This window comes from Abramis brama, assembly GCF_963993115.1.
Source record: "Abramis brama genome assembly, chromosome: 22".
NCBI lineage: Eukaryota > Metazoa > Chordata > Actinopteri > Cypriniformes > Leuciscidae > Abramis > Abramis brama.
Window position 1 is genome coordinate 26,382,442 of NC_139984.1, and position 22,680 is coordinate 26,405,121.

Here is a 22,680-nt window from a genome sequence, read left to right on the forward strand (position 1 = left end):
TTAAAAGGAACAAGAAAATGCTTCCCATACTGTATTTTTTGCTGTCGATGTCAAAGGCTGTGCATCTTACACCAATACGATATTCTATTTCTTGGTAGCCTGGTTAAAACCAGACCATTCTCAGTAGTAACTGAGTTATGGTCGGCAAAGCTCCATAGACAAATCATTTCCAAAGGGGCGTCACCAACGCACTCGCTCAAATGCCTCTGGGCGCAGTTGGATAGACCTAAAACCAATCAGAGCGATCATCATCGTGTAAAGCCCGCCTCAACATTTCTGATTGGTGCCGCGATTTCGACGGCATGGAAATGGGCTTGAATGAGCTCTTTGCCAGACTACTTCTCGAGCAAATCTGAATTTGCCGGAAGTTGTCTGGGTTTTCCCAGGCTAATTTCTTGGTACAGTAGAAGCCAAATTAGGCAGATGCCAACATAAATAGGTTGTGTGACACTCTTTTATCCTGAAACTATAACATTAATAAATGTTAGCATCTGATCCCAAGGACATTTCTGATTGCTTTTGCACAATTCTTTTGCCATTTTGCGTCACCACTTGATGCCAAATGCAAAATGTAGGTCCTGAAGCAAAAAAAAGCTGAGACTCTAGATATTGTCTCTTATGACCAGGAAAGACGCTCACAACAACAGACAGAGCATCATATATGATTTACATCCAACTTAATGAAAAACAAGGATCATTCATGATTCACAGCATCATAGCATGTTCAATTATTCACACACATCACAACCAGGCCACCTTTACTAGAACAGAGCGACACATGATGGAGAACACATTAACATTTCATAATACGATGACACTATGAGGTGGTCCCAGTGGACCTGTCCCACAGTCATTCATACGAGGAGAAAGAAATGAGAAAAAACACGACACGCACCATGTGGTAGTTGACGATCTCCTGCAAACTCTCGCCACATTTTTCCAGGCAATCCTGTAAAAATACAAGAAAAGGTCACAATCCGCAAAATTCAAACAATGTTTTAATTTTCAAGATGTTATGATCAAAATTAATTGAGTTATACTGGTAATTCAAATCGCATGTTTATTCTCGTATTATCATTGATTAATATTCTTCCGACAAGGAAAACTAGCCCTGCTGAGTGTGCAACAGGCTTTTGTCGAAATGGAAACGTAATTGTGGGGCTGACTTGATGTTTTTACAGTGGAAAATGCAAATAGCAGCAGGTTTTAATAAGATGCTCAACATTAGTCAGCTGAGTACAAGAGAAGAGAAGCCAAAAAGACTCTTAATAGCATTTACAGATGGCGGCAATGAGTCTAACCCTATTGGCACAGCTGAGAGAGAACGGCGAGAGTACAGGAGCCCCGGCCTGCTGCTTTTTGACTGAATCCATGTCTAATCAAGGTCAATGAGTGTCTGAGACGCTGAAAACAGCAGCCTGACGCCCTCATGCCTGCCAGTAAAGAGCTCACAATTAAAAGCAGACGTGTGTAGGGTTGAGAATGTAGAAGAAAAAAAAAAAAACTACAATTGAACGATTTGTGGTGTACAGTTTTGATAACTTCTTGAACGTCTCTGTTGTTTTGTTTCAAGTGCCACTGCAAAAGAATATGATGAAAAAGAAATATTGAGTGCCAAAAAACTAAAAGCAAAAACTCTCCTCAATGGTTTCAGACAATAAGGTCTGATTCATGGATGAATGACCCTTGTGAGACAGCTCTTTTTAATGAATCCAAACTGGTCCAAAAGACTCAAAAATATTAAATTGGACTGAGTTATTGGACTGAATCAGCCTAATGACTCACTCACTTTGTCACAGAGTTACAAATTTTGGAAGATTCTGAACTTTTTGGATAAATGGTAGGTCTACTTTAAAAACAAAATAATACATAAAAAATACACAATAAAGGTACTATAATATATTAAATAAAAAATAATATAATAATAAATAAAAATAAATAAATGTAATATATAATAAATATTAAAATGAAAATAAATAATAAATAAAATAAAAAAGTTTAATAAAATAATAGTATTATTTTATATAATTTAAATAGTATTGTTTTTGTGTAGTGTTTTGTGTAGTATGAAGTTACCAATAACAACCATAAAGGTTCTAAAAGATTATGCCCCTTTTTACAAGATGTAATATAAGTCTCTTAATATAATTAACCATGTTGTAAATGGTAATTTCTGAGCTGAAGCAATAACATGCTGTTTTCATGCCTGTATCTTTAAATGCAAATGAGCTGCTGCTTCCCGCCCCACTTTCCAGAAGAGGGCGGAGCCTTTACAGCTCGTGCCTCGGATACTCTGCCAAAAACTAACAAATATCTGTTTTTGATCATACAGTACCAACTGCTGCATATGCTGTTAATATGAATCGAACAACAAAACAGAAAATCACTCACTCCTCTTGAATACATTTCTTACTTGAATGCTGCTGTTAAATGCTCTGGCGAGGAGATAAACATGGCGGACTGTGTACAGCTCACTCAGGGGCGGAGCTAAGCTAATAGGGCAGATTACGTGCCAGTCGTGGGCGGGGCCTGTTTCAATGTGATGTCACATTGGAGCACATTCATGATTGGCTCATTTTGCGACAGTTTCAGGTTTATCGGGAAAATAACAAACGGAGTGGATAGATGCACACACTGCGGACACATTATTATTATGTGGATTTTGCATAATAGGTTCCCTTTAATGGAATCGTTAGGAATCAGATTTCCTTACACTTCTCATTCCTACCCTCGTGATCAGAACTGACAGAAAGCCGAGTGTGACATGTACATATTCAAATATTACCGATATCATCTGGTCCTTCTTGCACTGCTGGGATAGGTCACGGATGCCGTTGATAAAGAGCTTGTTGGCGGAGACGTACGCTTTCCCAGCTTCAATCATTCCACCACACAGCTTTACCAGCTATTAAAGAAAAACAGAGAGAAGAAGGGGTTAACATAAGACACAATAAACCATCCATACATAATGTGTTTTAGTGAATCAGCAGAAAACTTTAAGACTTAATAAAATCATAACCTTGACTGTGCACAGCAGAATATTAAAACCTCTTGATATTTTGCAGCATTACACAATTGTTTTAGGAAATATTTACAATGTTGAGCGTGACATGATATTATATTATGTTCACTGCATATTAAATATATATAAAAAATCCTAAATATATTTATTATTATTATTTTTATATAGTATTATTATTTTGAAAAGTGTTTTTGCATTCTATTTTTGTTAGCGTTTTTGTGGGGATTTTGATCTTTTGAATCAGAAGATAATGTTTATGTACATGCACGAGCCTGCATCTATAAACATCAGGTTGACCTTAAATGCCCGTTCACACCAATAACGAAAACTATATTAGCATCCACACCAGACGACAATATTATTCATGCTGCAGGATGGATTCTGATTGGCTGTCATCGTTTTATCGTTCATCAGCTGAAAAACAAACAAAAACGTTCTGAAAGTGATTCCAACGATATTGTTTCTTAGTGCCGTTATCGTTATAGTTGTGGTGTGAACTTTGCAATTCTTTTATGTTTAGAATGATTTTTAGAACTATATCTTTATTGTTATAGATATTGTTCTTGGTGTGAACGGGCCATAACACTAAATATTTCTTAAAATCACACAAACACAGACAGAACAGGTGCGGTCTCATCTGTGCGGTAATTCTTCTCACTAATGTGCCAATTACTAGATCCCACATGTAAAGGCCAAGGCAAAAATTTCCCACTTTCGCACATGCCACAAATCCCCTGACTGCACGGAGGGCTTTCACATGTGGTTGTGTGTTTGTTTTATGCCTGATGGGACGCATTCTCAGATGGGCTCCATGTGTCTGTCGCAGCATAAGGAGTCTGACACGAACCAGAGGACAAAGCTTAGTTCCCCTTTTTCATGAATCGTTCATTTCTTCTGTATTTTATCTTCCTCTTTCTTCCCTCAGGTGTTGTTTCGATTACGTCCACACACTCTGAAAGCTTGATAATATCGGCTTGGGAAAATCTCTTAATTTCCCACACTCTCCTCATGAGTCAAACTAACAAACACAGAGAGGCCTTGTTCTACACAGCTGCCAAACAGACCCACAGACTCGACGTCTGAACAGCCAGACGCAAGAACTAACAAGAAATTGTCATGCAAAATGGATCGAAATGCATCCCCTACTGTTGTTCAATTTGTGAGCAAGAATCCAAATGTTAGTTCCTAAAAATAATTAATATATGCATATGTATGTATGAGTCTGTGTACTGTATATACACACATAGACACTGCATGTGTAATGGTCTCATTCATGTGTTATGTATTACTGTTTTTAAGCACAATGATGCAGAGAGATGAATTGGCTTTCTCTCATGCTGTTTGTTGTTGTTTGCTGTTTCCATGCATTTTAATTACAACAACATGCAACTTTTGATCATTTCATCAGGCTCAGCAAAATAACAGCTTCACCGCAGACTGTAATGATCCAGACCCATGACTTTTCTCAAGAAGTCACAATGAAGGGGGTCTTGTTGTTTGCTAACCAGTTTTAGCATTAATTTGAACTTTTTATAATTTAGCAAAAAAAAATTGTATATTAGAATTTAGGGCCCTATCTTACACCCGGCGCAATGCAGCGCCAAGTGTTTTTTGCTAGTTTCAGCCTGACGCAGTTATCATTTTCACGTCCTGCGCCACGTTGTTTAAATAGCAAATGCATTTGCGTCCATTTGTGCGCCCATGGCGCATTGTTGGCGCGCTGCGCCATTGACCGAGAAAAACCTGGTCTAAAGTCAATGCCGCAGTATTTCTTTTGTTATTTAAACAGCGCATTAGTAATGTGCGCCTATAGGCGGGTCCACAACGCACATCCACTCTGCTTATTACACACACAGGGATGCGCAGCAGCACACAAACATGCCAAATATAAAATATTTTTAAAAGATTAATATTGTGTACATAAAGATATGGTGGAATCCGGTTTGTTCCGTAGATGGTCTGCTTGCGGGCTTTAACCTCATGCACAAGCAGATCCGTTTGCGCTCTGGAGACGCATTCAGTCTTTTCCGCTTGCAAATTCTGTCATGTAAATAGCGAGTCCAGCATGGCACGAGCGCACCTGGCTTTTAAAGGGAATGGAAGATGAGACTCTGGTTGGTTTATTTCACGTTACGCCCAAAACACACCCATTACTCATTAAGAGAATAGGGACAACCCTTTTAGATCATGCGCCTGGCGTGCTGACCATTTTCCCCGTCATTAAGCTAGCAAAAGTGGATTCGGATACGCCCTAAGTGCACTTGCACCTTATGCTTTAGACCATGCGTTTAGATCGTTAAAATAGGGCCCATAATCTATAAGAATATATAATCTTTATCCCTGTAAAGCTGCTTTGAAACAACCTGTATTGTATAAAGCACTATATAAATAAAAAATGACTTTATGATTGACATGATGACATGATAAATGATTTTGTCATTGAAGATTTCTTAAATATCTCGTCTTGTTCTCGTGAACCCAATATCGTGTATCGTTCCGTCTTGTGAGCTAAGTGTATCGTCACACCCCTAATATATATATTGACAGCCTTCACTCAAGGATTTCAGGAACAGATGGAGATCACAAGCATTAGAGAAACATATGTGCTCAGTGACATCTGTGAGAAGATGAACACTTCTTCCTCAAAGATTATTTCATCTACTCATGCAAACTATGTGTGTTGTTGACAAATAACATGAACATGATATTTTTTCAGAATGCACATTTTTACATTTTTACATTTAAAATGTATATGATTCTATAAGGGAATATATGTATATTGTGTATATTACTGTAGATAGACTTGTAACTTGTCAACATTACTTGCAATATTTTTTTATTAATATGAGACCAATGTAATTAATATAAGGCACATTTTATTAATATTAAATTACTATGAAAAGATCAGAAAATCTACATGCAAAATAGAATAAAATAAAATAAAATATAATAAAATGTCAACTGCCCAAAGGCTAGTGTATTGACAGCATTAGACTAGACTTTAGTGTTACAGTATTAGATCTTCTCGTAAATAAGGTCCAGCCATCTTTACGGCATTACCATCACTATACGCTAATCCAGAACGCCCCACTAATCTCAGTGAGATAAACCACAAAAGTTTCTCTGCGCACGCTCTTTCTGCTCTCTAATGACAAAACGCACTGCTTTCTGCTTTCTCTGCTGGATTTGCACCAACATTTGCACATAGTGGTGATCCGAAAAGCCTGAGGTTGACCGTTTGACCTTGTTATAGAAGCGTCTGATGTCAGTGTTTGGCTACAGAGGTCTTGGAGGGTATTAGATGTGATTTCTAACAAAGGATTTCTTTACAAATGCATGCCCTAAATGCGCTCTGATGGGGTTAGAAGGTCAAGTGACCGCTTTAAAGCGTCTTACCTTATCAAGCTTGGCTTCGATCTCCACCACCTCCGTCTCCACCTCATCAATATTTGCCCTGGAACACAAAAAAAGATGACGACGTGAATTATTTTGGCCCGACAATTGTATTTCGATGAATGACACAGCAAGGAACAGATTAACAGCAGATTTCATAGGATTTACATTTCATCTGTAGATCGTATTAGCTCTAAATAGTTTGCGAGAATTTAAATGTTTAGGATATCATACCGCCATTCAAATCTTGCTATAACAGCAGTCTATAGTATGCATACTGTGCGCAGCATGCACATTTCACCCAGATGACAACTACAGTACATTATCTACAATGTGTAAGTATACAACAGAGCACACCGCTTGCAAAACTCAATCCCACAATGCAATGCGCATTTGTATTGTTGAATAAACAGAAAATATCAACCCTGATTTGTCTAGTCTAAAAGATAAAGTGAATGTGAAAAAAGCGAACTATGTTTTCTCAATGTGGCATACACTTCTGCTTCACGCTCTAAATACATACCATCCCATAGCCAGTGAAGTACACACTTTCGTGCATAGTATGAGTATGTGAATAGGGGTGCAGACATTGTGTGACTTTATGGAGTTTCTAAGTAGTAAAAAAGGTACCTCCGACATGTAAGGATGACCATAATTACAAGATAAAAAGACTTTTATAGCTGCTGCCATTTTGGATGTTTTTACGAGACCTGAACACATCATTATTCTCAGCAACTGACCAATCAGATCTGGCCTTTTCTGGCCAAAATGACAAAGTGCCATCACCACCCTCTTCCTGTCTTCCAGTGTGAGAAAGGCTTTTCCTCTGAACTCTGAGGCCGTTTGACACCCTCAGGCTTTATGTTAATATTTAACTGAAATATTTTGGACTATTACAGTCAGCTGATCTCGCTGTGCTCTGCATGTGATGCGTTTAGGAGAGGCAGCAGTGATGCACGTGCTCTCTATTTAGAGCAGAAGCAATTGTGCCTTGAGTACAGAAACACACACACACAGTGGTGTCACACACGATCGGTTAATGGATGCCGCCCCTATTGTTCTTCCTCTCTCTAGTGGTCCCTGGACCGTGGCAGTACAAGTGTATCACAGCCCAGCCAAAAGAAAGACTGGAGATGCACTGCCACTTTCTGTTTCATAAGGAAAAAGCATAATATTTTGATTTATGCTGAAAAATAATTTATCATAATATTTTTTTCTTTATGTTAAAGTTCCCCAGTTATGCTATTTTAAAGTTTTGGAGGTCTTCTACAACAGGTTTACATGCATTAAAGTAAAAAAAAAAACATTTTTCAATATTTCACAAAGGACTTGTTGGATGAATCAGTCTTTCTAAACTCCTCCTTTCCGCGAGCCTACTCTGCTCTGATTGGCCAGACGGCCCAGTCTGTTGTGATTGGTCGACCGCTTACAGCGTGTGTCAGAAATAAAACGGCCATTATCATATCTGAACTTCAGCTCCGGAGGCTTCCTAAAGCTCAGTGACTGTAAACACTGTAAAGACAGCAACGATTGCGTCGATTTTACCATATCAATCCGAGCGCGAGTCCGATGATGAAACATTGGAAGAATAGTTATTCAACCCATACCTCCATTGTAAGGATGACTTGAGCAGGACGTTTCTCAGTGATACGCTACTCAGTTTGAGGTACATTATGGGATGTTGCAACTGTAATTCCTCACCATTAGTGTATGTCCATCAACAAACCGACGTGTAAAATGTGTAAAACATAGAGAACAGACAGATGCATCTCCTAAACTTACATTAAACCGCCTAGCAAGCACCCTAGTGTGACCAAACAACAATGCACTAAAATCAACTCTGAATACCATAGCAATTACACAGCAACAACCAACCACAACCCCTATATCTTGGCAGTCAGTTTAGCACATGCAAACATTTCTTCTCAAAACGTAAAAAAAAAATCTAGCTCCCATTGTTCCATCATACACTGGTATACACACAAAATACACTGTTTACTCTTTGAATTCCACAGTTTAGAATAGTTTTTGTTCATACTTTGTATAACCTGCTCCATAATAAAGTCTGTTTTTATCCCTACAAAAACATTTGCTCATTCTGGGATTCCTGCCCTGACAACAAACCCAAGTCCAGCTTATATAACGTCTCACGACTTGATGAAGTTCATCTGGACTGCGGTGAGCTCATGAGACGGAGGCTTGCATCTGTCTGACCTCCTGATGTGTTTCCTGGGTGGAGGGGGGCACAGCTGTTCTCCCACTCGCTCCCCCTCACCCTCCACCATGCCAGATCACTGCACATGGCACTCTCAGGATGGATGCGCATGTTGCCCCCCGGGCCTGTAACCATGGCAACCGCTGTGGGGGCCGGCCCCACATTTACAAACCCTGTTAGGTCTGATTTGCTTTTCGTTTAACCATCACTTGATCTTGCAAATGAAGAGAATGCAAAGGCAATATGCTTTTTTTTTTATTGAATATTGTGTTTTATATGGAAAAGCATCACATTATAAAAGTTAAGTGCATCGTGCATGTAATTTCATGTTTGTCCTTAAGACCATTTAAAGATATATTATATTTAAAATATTATACAATTTAAATCTCAAGCTGAAATACTATAATGAATTTAATACACACACACACAAACACACACACACACAAACACACACATACACATATACATATATATATATATATATATATATATATATATATATACACATACATACAGACAGTATATAATAAATTAAAAAATACAATTATATATACATGCACACACACACGCATATTTGATATGTTCACCACAACAGATCTGCACTGAACTGAAGACTGTTTAATATAACACACATCGGTGCTGTTGTAGGTTGAGATGCTGAACCAGCAGAGACATGTTTGCGTCTGGCTTAGTGACTATGACAAGCTGCCTTCACATACTCTAGCAGGGCCTGGCTCTGTTTACCCACACAAACCCGTCTACAACGCTGAAAACCAGACAAAAGAAGGACATGGTTTGTTTATATCAAGACTCAGACAGCTCTGTCTATGTAATGAATTTCGTGAAAAGACCTAAAACAGCATTATTGTCTAGTCCTACTGACTGTTGGTGTGTTTTTGCATGAGTGAACTGTATTATTGACCTTGGCGCATTTGCCAGAAGGTACCAGCCGAAAGGGGCACAACCCTCATCAGCCGCGGAGACCACCGTAATGAGAGAAACACTCCAGGGTTCACCATCAAACGTCTTGCTAAAAACAGCTGGGAACAACATCCACTGTTAGTAATGGTTTCCGCTGCTGTATTCTCTCAGAAACATATCACACTTCCGAGGGAATATTTTCACAACAGCGATATTGAATGCACGCCTTAGCAAAAACAGATTTGTTAAAAGGGTCTCCATTCAGATTCGGTCATCGTGGGGGTCTGATGATGACATCATTGGGCTGAGTATTGATTTATTGATTGCTCTGAGTGTTATAGTGGAGACTGGCCTTTTGTAACAGAGTATTTGAGTGAGTCATTCAGGGAGAAGTGTGTTTGTGTGTGTGTGTGTGTCAGTATGTTTATTCTTAGACTGCACGCCTCTTAGTGCCCCGTCTGGACCTTTTATATTCAGTAAAAGCCTTAATTCTCCTGCAGCCTCCATCTAAGCGGCCACTACCCAGAAACAGAGCAAAACTTGCCTCAGCGTGGCCAGGGTGCAGAGTAATTGAATTATAATGCACTGTAAAATGCCATTAATGCTACTTTATTAATCCTAATACAAATTCTGTGAATATCACAATGTTTTAATGTGCTTTTTGTTTGTAAATGTTGTGTACACTGCCTTACATTACGGACACTGCAGTTTATTGTTCTGGTGCATGTGCAATAATTGTTTTTGGTTCATTAAACACGCATGAAGAACATTATTTGAACTCTTATTTGGATTTTACAAAATTATCTTTAAAACAGTATTCTGAAAAAAGCACATTTCTTCTTAGCACATTCTTGCTCGAACAGTGGCGAAAAATAAGCCCTGATTGTACATACATTTTTTTTTTTTTTTTTACAAGCAAATTTTGAATCATTGATGGCCAATGAGGGCCAAAAAAGCATAACTAGGTCAGAGTAATTGAATTCTAATGCACTTCAATATGCTAGTAATGGGTTTTATTAATTCAAAGACAAATTATGTGATGGTGATTTAATGCGATTTTTTAACAGCGTGTTAAAAATGACTTATGTTTAACTAGATTTTTTTAACCTTTTGAATGAAATGTCACCAAATTCATGTCCAGTCATAAAAAAAAGAGAAAAACTTGAATCATTGTGGCCTATGTGTAGAATAACTGAATTAATAAATCAAAGAAGTAACAGTGAATACCATGATAGTGTCACGTTTCCGTTCATGTTTGGACTGTGTTGTCTTTGTCTTCAATTCACCTGTCTCACCTGTGCCTTGTTAATCACCTCATTTAGTTAATGTTCTTGTGTATTTAAGTCCTGTGTGTTCCTTCAGTCTTTGTCGGTCGTTGAATTGTCAAGGTCGGTGTTGAGTGTTTTCTTGTAATCTGAGTTTGTGAATAAACCAGATGTATTGAAATCCTGTCTCCTCGTCTTCGGCCTGCAAAACCCTGACAGAACGACCGACCACATCATGAGCTGGGAGCTCACTGGACAGATCGCGGCTTTGGCTCAGGATAGCCGCGATCTGTTGCATCATGCCAGTCCAGCCGAGCCTGCAATTCACACCAGTCCAGCCGAGCCTGCAATTCACGCCAGTCCAGCCGCGCTTGCACTTCACACCAGTCCAGCCGAGCCTGCAATTCACGCCAGTCCAGCCGCGCTTGCACTTCACGCCAGTCCAGCCGAGCCCGCACTTCACGCCAGATCTGCCGAAGCCAAGGCAGTTCGCGTCATGCCGGCCGCGCCTGAGATTGAGAGCGTCATACCCGCCGAGCCTGAGCCAGTTGTTGGCCTAGAGCGGCCAGATCCAGTTCCGAGTCCAGCCGAGCCCGCACTTCACGTCAGATCTGCCGAAGCCAAGGCAGTTCGCGTCATGCCCGCCGAGCCTGAGACAGTTGTTGGCCCAGAGAGGCCAGATCCAGTTCCGAGTCCAGTTCCGAGTCCAGCCGAGCCCGCACTTCACGTCAGATCTGCCGAAGTTCGCGTCATGCCCGCCGAGACTGAGACAGTTGTTGGCCCAGAGAGGCCAGATCCAGTTCCGAGTCCAGTTCCGAGTCCAGTTCTGAGTCCAGTTCCGAGTCGGGAGGTCGGCTGCCCTGTCGAGCAGGAGCCAGAGTCAGTCTTCGAGCAAGAGCCAGAGCCAGGCCACCCAAAGGGTCTTCACCGCTATGGACGCCCGAGGGTCCGACAGCTCCGCCGTGGCCACGCCCACAGCCTGCTCTACCCTGGTTCCCCGAGCAGCCAGCACCGCCCTGGAGGCTTCTTGTCTTGGGCAACCATGCCTTCTTCTGCCTCCGGGGCGCCCTCCCTCCCACCCCTTTGGATGTTGTTAGGCGCGAGGACGCGCCTTCGGGGAGGGGGGGGGGGGAGTACTGTCACGTTTCCATTCATGTTTGGACTGTGTTGTCTTTGTCTTCAATTCACCTGTCTCACCTGTGCCTTGTTAATCACCTCATTTAGTTATCTCGTTTGTTTTGCCCCAGCTGTGTCTTATTTCCCTGATCGGTTTCCTTGTGTATTTAAGTCCTGTGTGTTCCTTCAGTCTTTGTCGGTCGTTGAATTGTCAAGGTCGGTGTTGAGTGTTTTCTTGTAATCTGAGTTTGTGAATAAACCAGATGTATTGAAATCCTGTCTCCTCGTCTGCGGCCTGCAAAACCCTGACAGATAGTTTTAATGCACTTTTTGTTTGTAAATGCTGTTTGTATTGTTATATTGGAACATACGAAAAAACACTTGGTTGAGAAGTATGGAAAACATGCCTTGATTATTTTTTTAAATAGATTTTTAATGCATTTAACTAATTCCTTTAAACATTTTGAATCAGTTAAGTAGCCATTTATGGCCACTGACCCACAACAAAGCTTCATTAACATGGTCAGTGAGCAGAATAACTTAATTAATAGTGGCTTGGGGGCCGTATAGATTTTTTTTTTTTTTTTTTTACATACTCTTGGTTGAAAAGTATGGGGAAAATGCATTGAACAAATTTGCATACATTCTCATAATGGTTTTAATGCACGTTCGGTTTGGCCATTAAGTTAAACTGTGCCAGTTTGCTTAAATTAAATTCAAAGACAAGTTCATACAAATGCATACAAATTGTGTGCGCAAGATAATATACAGGAAGTCGTCGTTATTGCAAAATAAACCCCTTCAGACTCAAAGTGATAAAAGAAACCTTCACTTCACGGCAAGGTTTATTTTTGTGATAATGACTGTATATTATCTCGTTAAACATCTATCAGTGATGCTACTTCTCTCCCTTAAAGCTGCATTACTCGCTGCGTCTGGTTTTATTCTCTTGCAAGAGTGGGACGTCTCCTAAAAAGCCACAGACAGATTTAACCCAAGCGGGCTTCCTTTCTAGCCTGCTTTATGGGTGTGTGGCGTGTGTCGGACGAGCCAAAAGCAGACAGGGTTGTCCAGCTCATTGGAGATGTCAGCTCTCAGACGTCTCTGGGCGAAAGCGTGTTGATTTTGGAGGGGTCAGCGTGCAGTCAAGCATCAAAAATGTGTCATGAGCAAAAGAGCCCACCCGGACCCCTCCTCATCCCAGACCCTGTGAGGCCACCACAGCCAGATACGATGAGTTATCTGTGTTTAACAGTGTTCTGGCAGGGCAAAGTGAACCCAGCTGGCGTGTGCGTGCAAACAATTCCCTAATCTCCGCTCCGAAACCCGCCTGCGTGGATCTTGTGTGAGAAAACACGGCGGTCCTCGCATTATCAGATGCTTTCCCGCCAAAAATCTGTTCCCGCCTGAGCGGTGATGTCACAAAACCTTCTCCAGACGTTCTGAGGTGCTAATGCGTCCAGGACCCAGGGGGTGTGTGGGAGTTTTAACTAATGTGAACGTCCAGGGAAACATTCTTACAGGTCAGAGCAGATGGAGATCAGATTGCTATGAAGCCGACACTCCTGACAACAACACAAACATCATGACTCATTCAATGATTCAACTCAATATGATTCACACCTGAACTGTGTGGGAAACTACTTTAAAACAGATTTTTGAGATAAATACATTAATAAATAATAATAATACTAAACTAGGGTATGTATGGACTTATCTAACTCTGGGGGATACGGTGAATAAGCTAAAGTCCCAAAAAGTCAGCGTGTTCCTTTAAGTGCATTCAGAGCTACAGATTGCAGCAAATGATTCATCTCTCAAAGGTCAGCTGAAATCAGCTGGGATAGACAGCACCCCCACAACCCCACACAGCTCACAGTGTGTTTTCTGAAAGAGTCGAGATATCTTCACAGCCGTCGCTGGAGGAATGTTCTAGAGCACGACTGGCGGAAAGATCAGGGTCACTTCCGGTCGCCCAGCCACTGAACACCAGACCACAGTGGGAATGCCAATACTGGCATCTATAGGAGTTGTGTGGCATGATTCAAGATGGGAATGTCTTTAAAGAAAAAGTTGTAGCTCAAATAACCCAATGTTCTCTACATAAGCTTCATTATAACCTAATTTTGTCTTGATATGACCGGCGGAAATGAGAGAGGAAGGACACAAAAGAGTGAATCTCTGCAGCAGGGGCGTGAAGTCCACATCCATGGCATATCTGCATCAGGAGATAAAGCCCTGACACGGATCATATGGAATATTCTGCAGAGATAATTACAATACAAACCAACCCGACCATCATGCTACCAAATCAATGGCACAAAACATTGGGTCATCTGAGGGGGCAATTATGAAGAAATCAGTTTGCCTTAAGACTATTTTACAATTATTCATTTAGCAGACACTTTTTTTCCAGAGCATATTACAAATGAGAAATATAACAAGCGATTTATAAAGTAAAAATCCCATTCATTCTGGAGTTGATTTTTAACAATAACTTATAAACATGTAAAGAAAAACCTACTGTGAGCTACAAGGTTGTAAATGTGTTTATTGAAGCCACGAGCCTGCATCATTTCAACTTCTTGAAAAACTACATTACCCATGATTCCGTAGAGAAATCTCAACCATTCAGAGAATCAAACAAGCAAATCATGCCAAAAGAACACTTTAGAGATTGACAGGTCCTACACTCAATATACTTAAATATTTGTGTGTGTATAAAATAATCTTTAAAATCAACAGTTTTAAAATTTCTCCTTCATATTTCATTTAATTGTTGTTTTACGGGATTGTAGTTCTTTCCTCCACTAAAGCCATTTAGTTCACAGTCTTGTATACCTTCTAGTTTTATTCTCAAATACTTTTTTGCTTTAAATCTAAAATTGTAGTGTTGTAATTCACATCGTAGCTGGTTGGAAAACTTGTCATGCCTGGTTAAGACATTATGCAACCGTTTACTTTTCACATAAGAAAGAAATTTCCAGTACTGTTCACACGAAAACCAATGACATTACATTATACTTTGACAAAATATTCAACCAAAACTGCGACAGAGAGACAGCTCAAACTGAAACACACTGATAAAAAAGTGGTGCAATAAATTCTTTGCACTTTGTGTTAATATCAAAACAACTGATACAAAAATAAACCATTGAGCTATTTGAGCTATTTCCATTTGAAGCAATGGATGCTATGCAAGTAATGCACTGAAATAGCCAATAACTGCAGGCCGCCAATGGGCTTTGATGCAGCCAAAGATCCCAGCGTGACCTGTTGACTCCACTCTGACCTCTGACCCCTGGAGGAGAGCAGCTGCCCTAGCCATCCCTCATCATGACTAGAGAATAAACAGAGATGTTCATAGACAGTCTTACCTCACACAAGCAAAGACCCTTTAATAACACTTCAGCAGAGACTGAGAAGTATTTACACAGTCAGTCTATATTACAAAGGTAAATTCAAGTCTGCAAACAGAGAGGGAATGTGTCAAATGGATTTACTGAGTCAATATAAAATAAACATGCGTTTCAGAGCTTATGTAGAAAGAAAATATAGGTTTCATTTCTGTGGCGTCTGTAGTGGTTAAAACAATAAAACCGGTTCCGCAAAAGAAGCAAAGTTCAGCCAACAACAGATATAGTCTAAAACCAGTGTCAAAAAGAATCCCATCACGTTCTGATCTGTTAAGAGTAAAAATATAGTCATAAAAAGACATTTATTGATTCATAAATTTCCAAATACATTCCACACAGGAAGAAAATGTCTCTGCTCTCCTACAGTTCTCCCCAAAAAGAAAATCTTGTGAAATTCAGGATTTTCAAACTCCAAAAACGCTGGAAAATACAAAAAAGCACCTTAAAAATCCATACAACTTGTGCACTATAATATATATATTTTTTTTTAAGTTATATAGTATGATAGCATTATGACATTATGAAATATGGCACGTCAAGACGTGTTCTACAAGGATTGATGCCTGTTCCTCAACAATAAGCTGTCTTATGAATTTAGAAGACTATATATAATATATAGAACACAAGAACTTTAAATATGCTTTCTTGTCCTTTTTGTAGCGTAACAGTCCTGTCTCCATTCACTTCCACTGTACATTTTGCTAAACATCTAATTTTGTGTTCCACAGAAGAAAGCAAGTCAAACTAGAATGAAATGAGGGTGAATAAATGATGACAGAACTTTCTTCTTTTTTTTTTAGGAGAATTATAACTTTAAATGTTCAATAGTTTATGGCTTTTCTCCACACATTAACATTCATGAGATGTAGTGATGTAGTGATGTAGTCTTTCTCAGAAAGTTGTAAGGAACCAAAAAATAAATAAATTGCCAAACTTTTAATTTGGTCTTCATCACTTTCAAGTTTTAATTTTGGTTTGCTAAAAAAAAAAAAAAAAAAAAAAAAAAAATCTTATTTCTTTAACAAACTGTTTATTGTTACTCTCTGTCTCTATCAGTTTTGACAGGCTGTTAGCATAGGTTGTAATCCAAGTATTCTTTGTCGTGGTCTAGTGGGATCGGCGCTAACGCTGGGGCTTATGGGTGAACTTAAGCCTGAGTGGAGGAAGGACGGGGCCATTAGATCACTGGCTCGGGTCTCGTGAGTTTGAGAGAGGCGGACGCCAGCCGGCCTCGCAGACCTGACCCAGAGCATCCTTCCTGAGCTGGGAATTAGCGTCATTTTCCACTGTTTTTTTTAAGAATCACACGCTTTGGTAACTGCAATGTCAGCAAACTATTACATAATTAACGGATGTTACAGATGAGAAACAACATTAGCGGATGACCAAATTGATGGACAAAGTGGATTTTTATAGTCCTAAAAAACAGGAAAGAGAAGAAAAAAAAATACAACAAAATACAACAAAATACATCAAGCTCATTACAGTTTCACAGGGACATGTCTCACATGTGTCATGTATGTCCCAAATTTCTTCATATTCGACATTGACTTTATGAATGACAGCAAATATTAAAGAAAAAAAAATTACATTTACATCAATATAACTCGATGTCATCCATCTCCAACATCAACGATACTTTATTAACTATTTTAATATATTTTATAACAATGATGACAGACACAGACAGATAGATACATCATAATTATAAAAATATTCCATAACTCTGTTAAAGGTAATCTTTAAATATGTCAGTGCCATTGTTTTAGCACATTTATTAAAGCTTAAATGCCCTAATTGAACTAAGGCCTAATCCTGGCTTAACCTAAGCCCTGTCTGTGAAATCGGGCCTTTGTGTCACAGTGTAGGTTTTAACCGCTAAGTCTGTTCTGAATCAGTTTTAGCAACTTTTGGACAGTGTCCTCCAGCTTTTTACAGGATTCATTTCCAGGAAGAAAAAAAACCTCCCCATGTCTGGTATGTTGTTCCAGAGCCCGACTAAACTACAAGTGCAGCCCACAAAAATGTAAGATTTCTCCACATCAACTGGAGCCAAGACTGCTGCAGCGTCAAGAGATTATTTTATGTGCGATTTTTCTTTTTTCTTTTCGGGTAGAGTCAGAATCGGCATCATATATCCTCGTTCCTTCTTTTTCATTGAGCTCTCTCTCTATTACAGGGGTGTCCAAACCTTCTCCCGGAGGGCCACTGTCCTGCAGAGTTAAGCTCCAACCCACCTCAACCTGCAAGGAAGTTTCTAGTATGCCAAGTAAGAGCTTGATTAGTTGGTTCGGGTGTGTTTAATTGTGGTTTGGAGCTGAACTCTGCAGGACGGTCGCCCTGCAGGAGCAGGACTGGACAGAGACTGAGAGCTGGATTGAGAGCTGGGAGTCTCTTTTGTCCCTCACCCCAACAGTGACACATTGTGAGGTGATCCTCAATCCGTCTCAGCCCAGCCAGGCGGACTCTGTCTGTGTGTCTCTTCGCATCTCCATTCACATTTTTGCACGCTGGAGTCACAACAGACCACCCTGAGCTAATATAAACCAGTCCGGCTAGCCAAGACGCTTCACATCCTGAACACTCACTGTCTGCCCTCTGTCTTCGCTCCTGGACCAACATTTGCGTCCGATATTTCACTACATAACGTCCTTGCCCCTAGTGTTATGTCTAGCTGTCATGAAGATCGTACATTCCTGATATTCCAAGATGCTTGAAATTGTAATGCTTAAAAAAAAGGAGACAGGCTTAATCTAAGAAATGCTCTGTAAGGAATGTGCACCGAGCGCTTGTCTATAGTTGTGGGACTCAGTAGCGGGAACAGAATGTATGGCAGTATTGTGTGAGAACTAAATACGTGACCTGTAAGGGTTAATTATACCACTTCCTCCCCACCGTGGCAGTCTTTGTTCGGTTGCTGGGCTTCATGTCTGAAGTGTCTGTTCCCCAGGGGCGGTGAACTAATGGCAGGCCACACGCAAAGAGCTGTTATACTGCAAACACCAAAGCCTCCCTTCAATTTACACCCGCCTAAACTGAGACCCCTAAGGAACTGTGGGAGATAAGACTATAATTCAAGTCAACGGGTCCAGCTAAGACTTTTTTGGACAAATAATTTATGTGCGCATAAATCACCATTTCCTGGCAGTTTTATTCATTATAATATTATATTCATTGTATTGTACATAATGTGTTATCATTTATTGATTATATTACTAGAATCTTTTTAAACAAATGTATATTTGTATATTAGGGGTGTAACGGTACACAGAAGTCACGGTTCGGTACGTACCTCGGTTTTGGGTAAACAGAATGCACTCTTGCAAAAATATTTGGTCACAATCAGTTACAAAACTGAAAAGCATCTCTTGGTGTTATGAAAGTACAAAATAAATGGAATAATGAAAAATAAAACTTAAGCAGAGATTCGTTTTCTTTGCGCATGAGAGTTCATTAATATGCGGTGACAATGGTGGATGGAAGTTGGAAGTGGTGGAAGTGGTGGAAGTGGTCCAATGGTGGAAGTTCAATATTACGCTTTTTCAAGAAATCACGGTAAAATGTGAACGTCAATAATCGCAAAAATGAATCAAAACTAACGTATAGGCTATTAGCAAGCTCTTGTGTGCCACCTGAACTCTTCTTTTGTGTTGGGCTGCGTTCCAGTTCAAAATTGTCATGCCCTTCACTCGCTAACTTCCCTCCGCCTCGTTCACTCGGATGTACGTCATTGCTTACGTTGCATGAGTGCCCACTACTAGCGGAACCTTTGCAATAGGCTGAATTGGAACGTGCTAAGCCCTTGATCACTTAGAATCCACTATGGGGTTGATTTATTATTTATTTTTCTATATGTATATAGGTGTGTTTGAGTTGTTTAATTTAAAATAAAAATTTAAAATGAATATATCATAGAGTTGTTTGTGGTGGGGTAAATCAAACGCAATATGCATTGATGTCACAATCGTTTTGCATTGTGGTATATGGAGCTGCCTGAAGTGTACCATATAAACTTCCCTCGTCACTTCACGAAGTGGAACACACTTCAAAATGGCGGCAGGGATTCCCCGAGGGGAAGTGCTTAGGGAAGTCTGCAAAAGTGGACTGGAACGCAGCCACAGTGTGTAGATTGTTTGTTCTTCTGCTCTTTTTCCTGTTATGGTGGTTAGCAAACAGCATTGCATTGCCACACGCGCCCCCTTCTGGATTGGAGTGTGGATTGCTTGTGACTGACTGTATTTGTCGTCTGACTGTATACACCAAACCGTGACTGTTTGGGACGAAAACATACGTTACACCGTTGTTGTACATGTATATTTTCAATGTCATATTCTATATATATTTGTATTTATATGTATCTATATATATTTTTATTTGTAAAAAAAATAATATTTATTTTTTTAATTTATTACATAATCCCTGCTTTTTAACCAAGGTGATGTGATATGCAAGGATTTGTTCAAGTGACAAGTGCCCAAACTAAAGCTTGTGATTCAGGACTGACTTGAGGTCACTCCGGTTTACTGTACATCAGTGGAAGGATGAGGCTCTATAGCTTCCACAAGACTTCTAGGAAGAGCAAATAATGACATAACAAACTATCTAAGATAAACACACAAACAAATCCAGAGGGAGGTCATAGGTCAGAGGTTATACCCATCTCTCCTTCCTCCAGGTGTTTCCTGAAATAATAAGTTCTTGACGTCACCATGCTGTCGTCCTGTGGGTGCAGGACCAGGATGTTGATAAACCTTCCATAGTATGTGAAGTAAAACATTCGCCTGTCACAGTGACAGGAAGCCACACACGTTAAAATCATGTCCATCCTATACACACTGATATTCATCATATACAGCAAATTGTGGACGCCACCAACTTAGTTCTAGAAGTATTTTGAACCGCGTCTCCTCGCAGCAGGAGTGTGTTGTTTGTGTGTGTGATGGAGGGATTCCTGCCGCTGTTTTGACTCCTTTAAACATTTTATAAGCTCTTCATGAATTCTCAGCTGGTCAAAATACCATCATATGTAGGCTGCGCACATACAATGAGCGCATTTAACCCAGCACACAGTTCCTTGGCGAAATAAACATCATAAAAGCCGACCAATCAGGTTGTGAATGTATCCCTATGCCTTTAGGTTTGGTATCTTTACGTTCGGTGTTAAATATGGCAGTGTCAACGCTAAGCGGACCAGGACTAAATGTTTTTTTTTTTTGGTTCGGACCAACCAAACGGACCAAGCGAACCGAACTACGAGTGTAAACGCACCCTAAAACCCAACAGATGAGCTCAATAGGAGATCAGTCCTAATATAATCTACATTTTGCTTTCAGAAGCGAAGAACACATCAACACAGGAGGTATGAAGGAGAAATGTAAGCTCAGCTGTTTCTGATGTGGCCAGTATGTTTAGTGCTCTTGGAAGTGGCAGCAGGTCTTTTGGGAATCGGGCTTGCTTCAGTGTGCAAACAGGCCTGCAGTGGGAAGAGGAAGTTTCCTCACGCCTCATTGAGCCCAAACGCAAACCGCAGGCTCTCCTGAGACGCAGAAGCCATCAATGCAACATTGACGCAGTGGAGGGAAAGCCAAAGCAGGACAATTACACAGAGCATGCTAATCAGCATTAACTGAGGGTTTTCGGAGTAATTGATTATATGAGGCCGCTAATTAGATGCTCATTTTACTCTATCGTTCAAAAGTTTGGGTAATGACATTTATAATGTTACAAACTATTTCTATTTCAAATAAAAGCTGTTCTTTTGAACTTTAAATTTGGATAATATTTCACAATATTACCGTTTTACTGTATTATTGATCAAATACATTATATGTAGCCTTGAGCAGAAGAGACTTATATATATATATATATGTAAAATTCTAAAAACCAAGAAATTTGAAATAATAAATCGTTTTTCATGTCAAAACGTAAACACGCTCTTTAAAAAAACAGTTAGTAAAGGTATAAAACACTGGTAAAGGTACTTTAGGCACAAAATCGGGATAATAGGCAAAAATCGATGATCTTTACCTCATAAACTGATAAAAAATGTAGGGCATTTACAACTGCATCCTTACAATTTCAGTAAATCTTTAAAACAGTGAAAACATTATTGATAAAAACATTTGGTGCCTAGTATCATTATTAATAAATAACCATTTAATTATTGGTAACTATTGAACATTGGTGTCTTAATCATATTCCTCATTTTATTGAAACAAGAGGACACTCAAGGTTCTGATTGCCATTGTATTATTCAACTTTAAAGCATGTTATACACAAGAATTGTATGTCACAATGTGCTATTGTACTGGCTTTGAAAAACCTGGCTCACTCAGTTTGAATGGAGCATTGGGTGCAGTGAATCACACACACACACACACACACACACACACACACACCCTGCTGCCTTTGCTGAACCTTCGTTAATATTCCAGTAGGCCAGCATCATCCACATGCGCTTCCTGTGCTGCACAGGGACCGAGCGAAAGACCCCGAGCGTGCTGAGAAAGTGAATGGGTTTGGCCCGATCAGAACCAGATGCCTGTAAGAGCTCCAGATGTGAGTCAGCAACATCCCAGAAACAGCACCAGACAGAGCCACATGATTCACACACACATTCGGCAGAAGAGGAACCATTAGACACAGGACAAAGACTCAGACGGAAGAAATAAATAAAACAAAGAAGTCAGGTTAATGCCAGAATCCCTCGCTGGACTTCCTCTAAAGCAGTTCCTCTTTACTGTACTGTACAGAGTAAAGTACATCAATCGGAAAAGTACTAGTCAGTTGAAGCTGGATATAATCCACAATTCAAGCACTGTCTTCAAAATGAATTCACTTAAAGTGAAATGGTAATACTAAAATTTGATGCGAAGTTCCAAAGTCAGTCAGTTGTTCACTATGTCATGTCACACTGTCTTAAGACATGAGCTAGGACCTTAAAGGCTGGTTATGCTTATACTGTAGTTAAGTAGCCAGGTGGGGAGATAGCATCTAAATCATCTTTCAGTATAGGGTCTTTATGCATTTAGATCATACCTAAACATCAGGTCAATTTAGTGCAAGTCAGTTTTAACCGTAAGCCGGGACTATGATTTCATTCATTTCTATATGAGTGGACCATCTCTTATAATGTTCTGCCTGCACTCGGAAGGAAATTTGATTTTGGTCCATTTATATTTTCTTCCCAGCGTAAGTGCATTATGGGTAATGAAATAAAGAGGAGTCTGTAATCAGGTACGGATTGCCCGAACTGCTCTGAATTGTGCAGTTAGTAAAGCTACAGACCTTAGTGAATGTCAAAGCTAAAAGAACTATAATGAAATATCACTT

General features: G+C 39.8%; 1 protein-coding gene across 1 annotated transcript in view; it reads right to left on the reverse strand.

The window, feature by feature from the left end:
• Positions 1 to 22,680, reverse strand: part of acap3a (ArfGAP with coiled-coil, ankyrin repeat and PH domains 3a) — a 78,508-nt gene that overhangs the window by 36,543 nt on the left and 19,285 nt on the right. Inside the window, exons 2-4 of the mRNA XM_084098603.1 lie at positions 6,419 to 6,476; positions 2,786 to 2,905; positions 896 to 949 (exon numbers count right to left, since the gene is read on the reverse strand). Of these exons, the coding sequence (XP_083954729.1) occupies positions 896 to 949; positions 2,786 to 2,905; positions 6,419 to 6,476 (232 nt within the window). The remainder of the gene's footprint in view (positions 1 to 895; positions 950 to 2,785; positions 2,906 to 6,418; positions 6,477 to 22,680) is intronic.